General features: G+C 38.3%; 1 protein-coding gene across 6 annotated transcripts in view; it reads right to left on the reverse strand.

The window, feature by feature from the left end:
* Positions 1–15425, reverse strand: part of MYO1D (myosin ID) — a 379527-nt gene that overhangs the window by 222150 nt on the left and 141952 nt on the right. For all 6 annotated transcript variants that reach the window (XM_015119046.3, XM_077970764.1, XM_077970767.1 and 3 more), the window contains one exon: positions 1959–2125. In XM_015119046.3, the coding sequence (XP_014974532.1) occupies positions 1959–2125 (167 nt within the window). The remainder of the gene's footprint in view (positions 1–1958; positions 2126–15425) is intronic.

Consider the following 15425-nt stretch of genomic DNA (forward strand, 5'->3'; position numbering starts at 1 on the left):
GATTCCATCGTTACTCCTGTTCCATATCCTCTTCCTCAAAATTATTTTACCCAATTTTATCTCAGCAAATGGTACTGCGCTTACCTAGATGCTCAAGCCAAAATCTAATTTTCATCCTTCATTCCTCTTTATTCCTGTTTCATCATATCCAATCCATGAGCTAGTCTTGTCAACTTTATCCCTCAAACATATCCCAAATCTGTCCAATGCTCTTGTATCTACAATAGTCCCTTACTGAAGGCACTATCATCAAGCCCTGTCTCCCGGACTCCTGCAATAGCATCCCTAAACGTCTCCTTGCCTTCCTTTTTTTTTTTTTTTTTGAGATGGAGTCTCGCTCTGTCTCCCAGGCTGGAGTGCAGTGGCATCTCGGCTCACTGCAAGCTCCGCCTCCCAGGTTCACGCCATTCTCCTGCCTCAGCCTCCTGAGTAGGTGGGACTACAGGCGCCCACAACCACGCCCGGCTAATTCTTTGTATTTTTAGTAGAGACAGGGTTTCACTGTGTTAGCCTGGATGGTCTAGATCTCCTGACCTCGCGATCTGCCCTCCTCGGCCTCCCAAAGTGCTGGGATTACAGACGTGAGCCACCGCGCCCGGCCAACATCTCCTTGCCTTCTATTCACACAGCAGCCACAGTGATTCCTTTAAGCCATTCATAAGGTTGTGTAACTCCATGCTTAAAATCCACCAATGGCTTTCTTTCTTTTTTAAATCACACCTAACCAAAACCTAAACAGTTTAGTCTGATTACAAAGTTCGACATGATTTGGCTCTTGTCCATCTCTCTGATCTCATCTCACACAACTGTCCTGTCAGTGTCCTCCAACCAGTGGACTACGTTTGGCATCTAAAATGCCTCACTTACTACTGCAATAGAGCCTTTTCCTTAGCTATTCCCACTGTCCCACCTTCTCTTTGCTCTGATCTTTGCATGGCTGGCTGCTTCCCATCATTGTCAGCTCCTTAGAGACTCTTTTGACCCACTAATCTAAAGTACTTGAATTTTCCGCATTTTTCTGGTTTATATTTTGTGTATATATTTATTCGTTTTTTGGGAGAAATCTACAGTTGAGATTATAGAAAATGTTCAATAAATGTTTTAAAACAAATAGAATTTAAAGCATTCTTGTGATTCCAAGTTATCAATTATCATTATTTTTTTTATATGACATGGTATCATTAAGCAACATTATCAACAATAAATTAACAATAGCAACAATATATTATACTTATTGAGTGATTACTATATGGAGGTACTACTACTCCAAGTGCTTTGTATATATTTTCTTATTTAACCCTCTAGCTTCAAGGTAGTTGTTATTATTATCCCCATTTTACACATGAAGAAACAGGCATGAAAAGGGTATGTAATTTGTCCAAGGTCACACAACTGAAAAATGACAGAGCCAGGACTCAAACCAAGCAGAATGATTTCAGGCCCTCCATGCTTAACTCCTTAATATTTTATTATTATGATAATTACCAACACCAGTAATGATAGGCAGCGTTGATTAAATAGCTATGATGTACTAGGAATCTAGGCTTTTTACTTAGGTTAATTTCTCATAACACTCCATGAAATGTTATTTTACTTATTTTACAGATGCAAAAACAGGGTCAAAGCAGTTAAATTTCTGGCCCATGCTCAAGCAGCAAGTAAGTGGCACAATAAGAATTCCACCCACAATGTGACTTCAGATCAGTGTTCTTTCTGCTATGCTACGATGCCCGCATTTCTTCCCCAAAGGCGGAAACTTTTTCATGGTCCATAAACCATGAACTCAGGGGCTCATGTTGAAACTGGGAAAGTCTTTCATATTTGTAATTTCCTCAGCTCTTTTGCTCACCGAACAAATATTTATAGATTGCCTAATATGTGCTGACTGATGCACTGTTGTATGGGGAGGACTCCGTTATTCTCAGTGAACTAGGCCTCTCTGATGAGTCTATTCTCACCTGTGAAGAAACTTCTCATATGTCTGGCGGAAGGCAAATCCTGCCCGACGCACTCTCACATTTTCCAGTAGTCCAAGATATTCTACTTGGTGCCGGCAGCGTTCATCATCAAATATCTGTGGAGATTTCTTGTCATTGGGTTTGATGCAACGAACGTAATATGGTTCCTAAAGAAACAAATCAGCAAATGGTAAATTTCACTGGAGAAAATTCTCCACCTAGGGACACTAACATGTAATTAGTGTTAATTGTGTCAAGTTAAGCTCAGTGCCTCTAATTTCTCAGGCATACACTTATGAATAAAGTAGTTATTCTTCCTTTCTCCATCAATTCAAGGTTAGAAGTTCTCGTGCATTCAGCTAAATGTTTGTTTAATTTTGTTTTAGGCTTTATTAGGAATAGTAGAAAAGGGATAAAACTAGGAAGTAAATAACAGAGATGTAAAGATCGAGTTTCTGTGTGTTTATGAAAACAAGGTTAAAGCAGCTGAAGGAGTAATTCAATAGAAAAAGGCAGCAGTTAACGATGAAAATGGATGGAGAATGTAAAAAGACATTCGTTGTTAATGTTAATATTATGTTAAGGAATGATAGGCACAGCTCTGGTATATAGTAAGTGCTCCTTAAGTGTCAGCCATCAGTATTAATATTATTGCATTAGTTTGTACTTTGGAAAAGAGATTAAACTTCATGGGTAAGTAGAGAAGTTCCAAAACCACCTATCGGCACCAGTGATTCTATGAAGGAGCTCAGCTAGCAATCCTTCCCTCTGTGCCAATGAAGCTTTATACCACATATTAGATCATAACCCCTTTTAAATATAAAACCATGCTTGGCATAGATCCTGGTACACTGAAGATAATGAATAAATTATCACTGGATGAATCAATTAGGTCAAATGTATCCTATAAGTGTAAAGAATTTCTTTTTCTTCTCTGAATCTGTTATCTATCAGACACACAGATGCACTTTAAAATACAGAATCCTCTGTAGTTAAATTAGGCAGTTTTGAGCTCTGCTAAGGGCTAGAAGTAGAAAGGGGTAGTAAATAATTTAAGCAGGAGAGATTTGAAGGATGTAAATTTACTTGCATTTTGAACAGAATAACAGTTTCCAATACCTAAAAAAAGAAACTCCGATAGTACATTTATCATGCTGTCCCACATGATGAAAGGTAATGCCATTTTTTGCCTTTTTCTAGGCCCTGCTGCTTTAGTTTCCTATTGCTGCTGTAGCAGATTATCATAAATATAGTGGATTAAAACAACACAGTTTTATTATCTCACATTTCTGGAAGTCAGAAGTCTGAAATAGGTTTAACTGAGCCAAAAGTCAATGTGTCAGCAGGGTTGGTGTTTTTGGGAGATCCAGAAGAAAACCCATTTTCTTCTATTTTCCAGCTTCTGGAGGCTGCCCACATTCCTTGGCTGGTAGCCCCCTTCAATCTTCAAAGTCAGCAATAGCCAGTTGAGTCTTTTATAGATGTCACCTCCTTGTTCTGACTTTTCTGCTTCCCTCCTTCTCACTGAAGGACTCATGATAGCACTGGGGCCACTTGGGTAATGGAGGATAAGCTGTTATCTTCAGGCCCATTTATTAGCAGCCTTATCTCCATCTGCAACCTTAATTCCACCTTGCTACAGCACGTATCATGTTCGTAGGTTCTGAGGATTAGGATGTGGACATCTGGGATGACTATGGTATAGTAATAATAACAATAAAAAATATTATCTATCTAGCCTTTGTTCCTGGTTTCTGGCATACAGCTTCAAAAACTTGTGAAATTTATTCAGTGATAGGAGTGTCGTAGTTATGCTAATGAGGTGACTCATAGCTGGGCCTCTAGATAGCTTCAGGATGGGAGCTGGTCACCAGAAAACTCCTTCATGTGCTGGAACTTACAGTTGCCTGACCTCTGGGCAGGTTAGGGGGACTAAAGATTAAGCTTAATCACGTGATCAAAGATGTAGTCAATCATGCCTTTGTGATGAAACACTGATAAAACAAAAAATAACAAAACCTCAGGAGGCTGAGTCTCAGAAGAGCTTCTTGGTTGGTGAACACATGAATGTACTCAAAGAGGGGAGCATCCTGATTCCAGGGGGACAGAGGTCCTGTGCTTGGACCCAAGTTCTGTGAATCATTCTAGTGAATTATCAAACCTGAAGAGGGGGGTCAAGGGAATCCTCAAATTTGTACCCAAGTCATATATAAGGGCAGGTGTTCTGTGGACCTCACTTGCAGCTGGTGTCTGAAGTAAAGGAGAGTCTTGTTGGGGACCCTGTCCTTTAATTTTTCAGATTAATGCTAACTCTGGGTAGTTAGTGTCAGAATTGAATTGAATTGTAGCACACTTAGCTGATGTCAGAGTTGCTGTTGCAATGCAGAGGCCATTATTCTGTCTAGTACACCTGCCCCTTTTCATCTTGTCATCTGTAGCAGAACAAAAAACATGACCTCAATATCTTGCACCACCTCCCAGTAAGAGGTGGAGTCTCTACACCACTTCTTGAATCTGGCTTGGCCTGTGACATGCTTTAACCAGTAGAATGCAGCAGAAGCAACACTGGGTTACTTCTAGAAACCCATCCTTGAGAGGTTCTGCCCTCTTGGACCACTTCTACCACATGAAGAAACCCAGGATTAAAGACTACATGACATAAGATGCCCAGGCATCCAGGCACACGATTTGAGTGAGCTCATCTTAGCCTATCTAGCCCCAGCTGACTGCAACTGCTTGGTGAGCCCAGCAGAACTGCCCAGTCAACCCCTGAATCATGACGAAGAACCATTATTTTAAGCACTATATTTTAGAGTGATTTGTTATGGATTAATAGATAACTTACACTTCTTCCCTATTTTGGAATACCAACCCATTCATTAGATACTAAATTTTGGTATATTTAAGCTGAGGATCAATATTTTATTATAAAGCACAAGCAAAATCCTACTTTAAAAAATAGTGATGGGTGATCAAATGTTCATTAAATTTGTACTGATTTTCAAGTGGAACATCTATATTGGGGGAAAAACTGTAGCTCACTTTAAAAAATGGCTCATAGTTAAGTGTTTTAAAAAACTTAATAGGATGGGGAAGTCGGGAGGAGGCACTGTTTACTTAAGGATTTTCTATTAGTTTGCTGGAATAGAGTGTCTTTACTTCTTGGTGAATTAACCAAGAAAAGTGGCACTGAGCACAGTAAATGCCAAAATGCTTCCAGATTTATCTGCATGTTTGGTACTAGTGTAACAGAATAAGCATTGTACAAAATCAGAACACTTGAGTCTTGGCTGTAAATTCTCTCTGGAATTAATTAGCTAATTTATGAAATGAAGATACTAGGGCTTTCTTTGAGTAATGACAGACTAGGTAATTTAAACTGACACCCATGCTGAGGGTTAACTAGAATAGCTAAACAAAATAAACAGAACGTTTGCTTGAAGACATGGGAGATCTAACAAGACAGTGGAGAATTTACTGGGTCAGAATCCAGGAGAGGAAGAAAACCGTGGAGGAGAACCCAGATTTGAGGCTGCCTTTTTTTCCTGGGGAAATTTGCCACTTCCAGAGAAGGTAGATGGGATCTGAGTAGTGATGGGATCATCAGCAACTTCATGGGCCTAGTGGGACAAAGATTAGCGAATAAGGCCTGAAAAGGAGGGGACATAGGTAAACCCCTCTTACTTTGGGTTAGGATCCCACCAACAGGAATAAGGATGAATTAGAAGGAGGCAGTCCTTTACAGGGACCATAATTCAGCTTTGAATCACCTGAGTCCTTGAAATTGGAATAGCTGATTTGGAATAGTATTGTTCTTAGGTAACTAAAAGAAGCAAAATTAACTCTTCCCTGAAGAAAAAAATCACATGAACTTGGGCCTCCAATTATTTCTACAGATTATTTTGCAAATATAATATTTGGAACAAAATAAAAAGTAACCAGACATATAAGTAGCCAAGTAAATTGGAATTAGAAACAGCAAAACAAAATAAAAAATAAACAGACCTGCAGGTATCCAGACACCGGAGTTATCAGATAGAGATATTAAAATAACTATGCTTACCATATTCAAGGTGACAAAAGACAACAATGGGAATTTTGTATAGAACCAGAAACTATGAAAAAGAACCAAGCCAAATGGAAACCTAGAACTGAAAAATATAATAAAGGAAATTAAGAACTCAGTGGATCAGTAGAAGGGTAGATTAGAAGTGGGTGAAGAAGGCCAGGCGTGGTGGCTCATGCCTGTAATCCCAGCCTTTTAGGAGGCCAAGGCAGGTGGATTACTTGAGGTTAGGAGTTTGAGACCAGCCTGGTCAACATGGTGAAACCCCATCTCTACTAAAAATACAAAACATTAGCTGGGCATGGTGGCGTGCTCCTGTAATTCCAGTTTACTCAGGATGTTGAGGTAGGAGAATGTCTTGAACCTGGGAGGCGGAGGTTGCAGTGAGCTGAGATCGTACCACTGCACTCCAGCCGGGGCAACAGAGTGAGACTCCATCTTGAAGGAAAACAAAAAAAAAGAAATAGGTAAAGGAGAAAAAATGAATGTATCAGAAGTTAGGTGAGAATAAATTTTCTGGAATGAAGCATGGATAGACAAAAAGATGGAAAACAAAGATGGGAGGCTAAGAGGTATAGAAGATACAGTGAGATGGAGTTCTAAAGGAGAGGAGACAGAAGGTACAGAAGAAATATTTGAAAAGAACTTGCTAAAACTGATTTAAAAAGTTGAGCTACAAATTGAAGAGATTCTACAAACTACAGCATATTTTTAAAAAAAATCTACACCTAAGCACATCATAGTGAAACTTCTGAAAATCGAAGCAGCCAGAGGAAAAAAAAAGATTACCTTAAGGAGCAACAAAAAGACTGAGAACTAACTTCTCATAAGAAACTATGAAATCCAGAAGACAAAGGAACATTATCTTTGAAGTGCCAAAAGACACTGTTAACGGAGAATTTTACACTGAGGAAAAATATTCTTCAAGAATGAAAACCATACAGAAATATTTTTTGGTAAACAAAAACTACATTTGTCACCCCCAGACTTCAAATATAATAGAGTGAGGTTAAGGCAGAAGAAAATGATCCCAGATGGAAGGTCAACAATATAGGGCCTGGGTGCAGTGGCTCACGCCTATTATCCCAGCACTCTGGGAGGCCAAGGTGGGTAGATAAGTTGAGGTCAGGGGTTTGAGACCAGCCTGGCCAACATGGTAAAACCCCATTTCTACCAAAAAATACAAAAATTAACCAGGTGTGGTGGTGTGCACCTGTAATCCCGCTACTTGGAAGGCTGAGGCATGAGAATTGCTTGAACCCAGGAGGTGGAGGTTGCAGTGAGCTGAGATCATGCCAATGCACTCAAGTCTGGGTGACAGAGTGAGATCCCATCTCAAAAAAAAAAAAAAAAAAAAAGAAAGAAAGAAAAAGAAAAAGAAAAAGAAAAAGAGTCATGCTTTTCATGAGTAACCTGGCAAAATAAAACCAAAAGATATTAAAAAAAATAGGAAGAGAAAAATAGATAAACGACTGAATAAACAGATACAATAGATGTAAATTATAATCTAAATGGATATATCTATTTATATCTAAATATAAATCTATTTAGATATATCTATATCATCTAATATCTATAATAGATATAGATATTAAACATATAGATAATAAAATTAGATATAGATAATATATAGATAATACAGATATACTATATATACCTAATATAAATATATTTATTATATCTAAATAGATATAATAATGTCTTACTGGCTTTAAAAATGTATATGCATGTTATTTTGGTATATAATTAAAATACATGATCAAAATAGCATACAAGTTAGAAGGAAGGTAAATGGAATTAAATTGGCCTTGCATTTTCTAGGAAGGAGGTAAAAGTACCAAATAATATTAGATTTTTAAATTCAAGAATGATATTGCAATAAGTCAAGTAACCACTGTAACAGCATTTATGACGTAAATCCTCCAAAATAATACAGAGAATAAATGAAATGATAAAAAATAATTGTAACACCAGGGGAGGGGAAAGAGTACGTTCTTAGGTCTAACTAAACATTTTAACTCAAAACACTCATAGGGCTTATTTGGCACCAATCTCTTCAAAAGGCCAAGAACACGGTTTGCTAGCAGGTAGCGTCAGTGTCCTTGGGGCAGTCCACACAGCAATCAACTGACAGCTTAGGTATAAGGAGATGAGATCCACAGTGGGCAAGTGTGGGAGGTGACCTTGGCTTAAAAGCCTCATGCCCTACAGGACCAAATATCTCTTAGAACAGCTCAGAAGACATAGCTTCCAGGGTCCAGCAAAGGACAGGCCTAATACAAGAGTCACTGAGCTCAGGCAAACCCAAAGTATATCATCCCCACCAGACACCATTCTCCCAAGACAGATGCAATTTACTGACAGGGATAATTTTCACCATAAGTGATGTTGTTAAGTGATATATGTCTTACTAGGTTGCCAGAGGAGCAGAGCTAGAAATTTAACTGAGGTTAAGCTGTCAAGGAGAAGGAATAAAGCTTTGTTTACCTTTTTCCCACAAGAATCAATGTAAAAGAAATAAAAAAAAAAAGAAAAGAAAAGAAATACAGAAGAGTCAAATAGAAGCATTAACAAGATGGCTGATTTAAATGCAACACACACTATATTAAAAGTAAATGAACTAAATGATTTATTCAAAAGATAAAAATTGTCAGATTGGATTAAAAAAATCAAAGTTAACTATATGCTACTTATGAGAGACATACTTGAAACATAAGGATATAGAAAGATTGAAAGTAAAAGGATGAAAAAGATATACCATGCAAACTCTAGCCAAAAGAAAAGCTGGCATAGCTATATTATTCATGCAAAGCAGATTTCAAGGCAAAAAGCAATATGGAAATAGAGATGTTTCATAATGATAAATGACTCAAACACCAGGAAGATATAACAGTTCTAACTTGAATGAACCTAACAAATTCTCTAAATATTTACACAAAAAATCAAAGGTACAATGAGGACAAGTAGATAAATTCAGAATCTAGGTAGAGTTTAAAACATCTTTCAATGTTGACAAAACAAAGAAGTCAGGAAGAAAATAGAAAAGTTGAACAATATTATTAGCAAACTTGACCTAATGGACTTGTGTAGAATATTGAATGCAACTTTTTTTTTTTTTTGAGACAGAGTCTCGCACTGTTACCCAGGCTGGAGTGCAATGGCATGATTTTGGCTCACTGCAACCTCCGCCTCCCAGGTTCACATGATTTTCCTGCCTCAGCCTCCTGAATAGCTGGGATTACAGGTGCACACCACCATGCCCAGCTAATTTTTTGTATATTTAGTACAGACAGGGTTTCACTATGTTGGCCAGGCTGGTCTTGAACTCCTGACCTCATGATCCACCTGCCTCGGCCTCCCAAAATATTGGGATTACAGGCGTGAGCCACTGCGCCCGGCCGCAAATTTTTTAAAGACAAACAAAACATATACATAAAGCAAATTTAGCAAATTTCTAAAAATTGAAATCACACAATACATACACATAAAGCAAATTTAGCAAATTTCTAAACATTGAAATCACACAGAGTATGTCTTCTGATGAAATAAGACTAAGCTAGAAATCAAGAGCAAAAAGATGAGAAAATCCTGTGTGTTTGAAAATTAAGAAAAATACTTCTAAACAACTAACCCTTAGGTCAAAAAGGAAATTACAATGTGATTTGGAAAATATTTTGGACTGAATAATGTATAAAATCATGCGGGCAAGGCAATCTTAACATAAGGCATCATATGAGAAGTATTAATATAACTAACTTTACTAACCAGAAAACAGCTGAAAGGAATATTACCAGTACTGAGTGACTATGCATAGGAAGTGGCAACATTGGATGAGACACTAACAACCAACTATGAAATGGGGGGAAGCCCTTTCATCCTGTTTAGTAATATGAAAGTCTTTGGATAAGGAATCTAGTGGGAATACTTTCTCTATATTTAATCAGCATTCTGTCTCAATTTATAAATGCTGCCTCCTCTCTCATTTATAAATATCCAGACTGACTCAGCCTAAGGAATCCTAAATTTGGCAAATTCAGAGTGTCTTATAAAGGTTAAATTGCAAAAGTTAATAGTGATCTTATTCACTTGAACTTTTTCACCTGTCTCTCCCTATATACTTTATGGGAAAAAAATACCATTTGTGAAAGTACACCAATCAGTATATAGATTAACTGGAATATACTATCCAAATATACATCTATTTAACCTGCTTTGAATCTATTTAACCTGCTTAGTCATAGCAAATTTAATAATTTACTGACAATCCGTTTATAGTACCTTATCAGGAATTAACACATAAAATCAACAGAACCCATTCTCTAGATTCAAAAGATTTATAATCTGGGTGGGGACACAAGTCGTGAACTGAAGACACTATGGATTCTGTGAAAGTGAGGAGCCAGGGACTTCTACTCCTGGTAATGGAGGATTAGATAATACTTATCAATCTTCCTGATGAAGTTACTTAAAAAAGGTGCTAGACAAAATATGGGGAAAAGGTTTTGGTAAGTGCATCACAGAGCTAATAAGATAGGGAGGAAAGACCTGGCCAAAATTAGAAAACTAAAATCAAGATGAGTGAGCCTACATCTCACGGTTGTGTTTTGTTTTAGCAGCTACTGTTGACATGGAAAAGGCAGTCATAAGGCTGAGCATAGCTTCTGACTCTCATGGGACTTCAGTACCAAAGTTAGAACCTGGAGTCTTGGATGAGGGAATGTAGTTTGGTCTGCAATCCTGAATAGCTAAACCTGGGAGATAAAGGTAAATGGACGACAGCCCAACACTGAGCTACTACAGGTCCTAAAATGGGATAAAGGTGATCCCAGACTGTGGAACTGATATAAACTTTCAGTTGTTCTATTTCCTTATGGGTGTCACTAATAAATAGCATATATCTGAATTCTTTTTCTTTAATCTGAATAGGCTTTTATCCATTTACATTCAATGTAATTATGAATATATTTAATTTGTTTCTACCAAATAAATATCCAGCTTTCCTATGTTCTTTTGTTTCTTCTTTTTTATGTTTTTTTTTTAGGGGGTGGCGGGGGGAGGATTCTTTGTTTTTATTCTGTGTTTTTTTTTCCCCTTCTCTACTAGTTTGGAATTTATAACCTCTATTTTCTACTATTTTCAATGATTATGCTAGAAAATTTTCACTTTTTTTTTTTTTTTTTTTTTTTTTTTTTTTTTTTTGAGACGGAGTCTCGCTCTGTTGCCCAGGCTGGAGTGCAGTGGCCGGATCTCAGCTCACTGCAAGCTCCGCCTCCCGGGTTTACGCCATTCTCCTGCCTCAGCCTCCCGAGTAGCTGGGACTACAGGTACCCGCCACCTCGCCCGGCTAGTTTTTTTGTATTTTTTAGTAGAGACGGGGTTTCACCGTGTTAGCCAGGATGGTCTCGATCTCCTGACCTCGTGATCCACCCGTCTCGGCCTCCCAAAGTGCTGGGATTACAGGCTTGAGCCACCGCGCCCGGCCCACATGTATTTTTAACTCATCAGAGTTGAACGTTCAACAATATTTTTATTCCTTTTTTCTGAACTAAGGACCTTAAACACTTGAATTACAATTAGCTACTCTTCTAATTGATATGCAACTGTTACTGTGTTAATTCTAATCTGTATTTTCCATTCCACGAAATATTATTTAACATAGTTTATTTAAATGCATCTACGTATTCACCAATCCTTTGCTCTTCTTTTCTTTTTGCATTTCAGAGTTTCATTTAGTATACTCTTCCTATTGTCTGATGAATATCTTTTAGAATCTCCTTAAGTGAGGTTGATAAACTCTGTTTTTGGTTTTTGTTTTTCAGAAAGATTCTTTATTGTGCCTTTGTTCTGGAAAAATATATTCCCTGGGTATAGAATTTTGGTTTACAGTTATTTTCTCTCAGACTAATTGTCATACTTTTGAATCTAATCTGTCTTTTCTCTGGCTGCTTTTAAGATATTTTCTTTGTCTTTAATCTTCTAGGATTTTACTAGGTGTCTACATGCAGATTTCTTTTAATGTTTTCAACTTCAGATTCACTGGGCTTCCTGATTCTGTTAAGTGAAGTCCTTCAATATTCTTGAAATTCTCAGGAGTATTTCTTCAAATATTGTTCTATCCATTTTCTCTTCTATAACTCTGATAAGATACATGTTTGACCACTTTATTTTCTCTCCCATGTGTCTTTTTTTTTATTCTTTTTTTTTTTTTTTTTTTTTTTTAAGAGATGGAGTCTCACTCTGTCACCCAGGCTGGAGTGCAGTGGCACAATTTTGGCTCACTGCAACCTCTGCCTCCCGGATTCAAGTGATTCTCCTGCCTCAGCCTCCTGAGTAGCTGGGATTACATGCACATGCCACCATGCCCGGCTAATTTTTTTGTATTTTTAGTAGAACAGGGTTTCACCGTGTTAGCCAGGATGGTCTTGATCTCCTGACCTTGTGATCTGCCCGCCTCAGCCTCCCAAAGTGCTGAGATTACAGGCGTGAGCCACTGTGCCCTGCCCCCGTGAGTCTTAATGTTTCTTTTATATGTTTCATTTCTTGGTCTAAGTGGAATTCTGGATAACTCCTTCAGTTCTTATTTTCATTTCACTACTTTCTCTTCAGCTTTATGTAAACATGTTAAACCTATCCATTGATTTTTTAAATTTTAATTACTTAGTTTTTATTTCTATCAATTGTCTAGTTGCTTGCTCTCTCTCATTTTCAGGTCTTTCATTTCTTGATATATATTAAACATTCTTACATTCTCTTTCGGATCATTTCTGTATCAGAAGTTTTCATGAGTCTGAACCTGCTGTTTGTTGTTTAGTTTGCCTTTTACCTATAGTATCTTGTAGTGATTCTTTACTGTGAGCTAATTTTCCTTAGAACTTTGTGGAAATTCTTTAAGGTCTGGTATTGGTGGCCCATCTGGAGCCGCTGCTGCCATGATGCTGGCTGCAGCTGGGGAGGCGCGGCTGGGGTTGCGTGCTGAGAGATGAGTAGACGATGGGAGGACCTGACTGCAGAGAGGAGCTACCCACTGAAAGTCTCCTTTGAGCTATTCTGTCACCCAATAAAGCACCTCTTTGCCTTGCTCACCCTCTATTTGTATGCATACCTCATTCTTCCTGGACACAAGACAAGAACTCGGAATCCACTGAATGGCAGGGCTAAAAGAGCTGTAATACAAACAGGGCTGAAACACGCTCCTTGCTTGCCACGTTGTGGGTGACGAGGAGTGAAGAGAGGAGAAGAGCTATGGCCCTTCCTATGCCTGGTCCAGTTGCAGCCTCACAGGGAACCAGTGCCTGTGTTGTTGCCTGGAGCTGCCTGCCCTGCTGGAGCCGGTGTGCTTGGCTGTGTGCAGTGGCTGGACCTTATGCTCACTCACTCACACACCCCTTGCCATTCTGTGCCTGGTTCATCCTTGGCAGGTGTGGAATCCAGGTTGGTAGGGCAAGCTGAGTGCAGCCTGCCAGGCTGAGCAGGTGGAACAAGCCCGGCAGGCTTGAGCAAAACTCAGGCAAAGGCACCACCAGCCACAAAGGTTTCTGGCCAGAAAAGTGACACCCCAAGGATCCTGTGACAGTATGAAAATAGTTTCCTTAAGGAAAACAGTTTTACTTGCTTTTTTCAGATGCCTGGGGCAATTATAAGACCTGGACCACCTTTAATCAAATTGTCAGTGTGAGGCTTTTTCAAGCTACCCAGGTAGTATGAGTTTGGGTTGCAAACCTCCTAAAAGCTCACTTATGATTATAAATTCCCAAGAGAGATTCACACCCCCTCCACCCGTGGCTCAATGCCAAGAACCAAGACACGTAGTTTTCCTTACTGATAATGGGGAATTACTTGTAGTTCACTCTACATGTAGCCCTTTAAAGACTCACCATTGTGTGTGTGTGTGCACAGAATTTCTTATTAGACACCCTACTTTGGGGAGGCCCTGGGCTTCACTTCAAGGACCCAGCCTTGAATAACTATATTCAAAGTTACCCACTTCAACAAATCCCCACAGGGTGAGGGGCAGCTTTAGGGGTTTTTCCCTTCACTCAGTTAACTTCTACATTCACTCAGCTCCTGGCTTGCATATACCTTACTTTTTGTTAGTTCACGGCTGCATTCAAGATGTTGATTTTTATATTTTATCTAATATTTCAGTCGTTTTCAGTTGGCTTTAGTGGGCACCTCATTCACCATGTTGCCAGAAAATGCATTATTCATATATTTTTGAGGTCTTTACATCTATATTTCTAAGTTAAATTGATCTCTAATTTTATTTTCTCATATTAAGCTTATATTAAGGTAACATTAATCTCATTAAATGAGTTGAGTAGTTGCCTCTCTTCTTCCCATCCTCCAAAACAGTTTCCATATGATAGGGATGAATGGTTCCTCAAAGGTTTTATAAAACTGATTTCTAAACCATCTAGATGTGATGTCCTTGGCAAAGTTGGGAAAAGGTGGATTTATCATCAGTTATTCGGATTCTTTAAGGTTACTGATATATTCAGGTTGTCCCTTTCTTCTTGAATTAATTTTGATAACTTTTTTTCTAGAAAACCATCTACATTTCCAAATCACTGGCATATAGTTATCTATAATATTCTTATGTTTTAAAAAATCTCTATAATGTCTGCATAGTAATAGCCCCTTTTTTGTTCATAATTTTTTAATTTATCAGCTTTATTAGAGGTCTTACTGATTACTTTTTTTTCCATTATTTTAAAGTTTTACTATTAAAAAAAAACATTTTCTTACTTATTTCTTTAGGTTTTCTTTGGAGTTCCTTTTCTGGCTTCTTGAGTTGCACTTAGCCATTAACTTTTCAGTCTTTCTTGTTATTTTACAAAGGCATAACAAATGGATAACTTTAGCAGTATTCTATAAATTTTGACAAATTTTTTGTCATGTACTTCCTGACATTTTGTAATTTCCATTGTGATTTCCTCTTCAACCTATGACCTGTTTAGGAGAGTACTTTTCAAAGTTCCCAAACATTAAATTTTTTTTTTAATGCTGGTTTTTATTTTACTTGCTTTTAAGATGAAAAATATATCTATATATGCGCTTCTTCAAAGTGGTTGAGATGGCTGAGTGTGGTGGCTCACACCTGAAATCCCAGCACTTTGGGAGGCTGAGGTGGGTGGATGACCTGAGATCAGGAGTTCAAGACCAACCTGGCCAACATGGTGAAACCCCATCTCTACTAAAAATACAAAAAAAAAATTAGCCGGGTGTGGTGGCACACACCTGTAATCCCAGCTACTTGGGAGGCTGAGGTGTGAGAACTGCTTGAACCCAGGAGGCAGAGAGGTTGCAGTGAGCTGAGATAGCACCATGGCACTCCAGCCTGGGCAACAAAGCAAGACTCCATCTGAAAACACACATACACACACACACACACACACACACAC

The sequence above is a fragment of the Macaca mulatta genome, chromosome 16 (genome assembly GCF_049350105.2).
Source record: "Macaca mulatta isolate MMU2019108-1 chromosome 16, T2T-MMU8v2.0, whole genome shotgun sequence".
NCBI lineage: Eukaryota > Metazoa > Chordata > Mammalia > Primates > Cercopithecidae > Macaca > Macaca mulatta.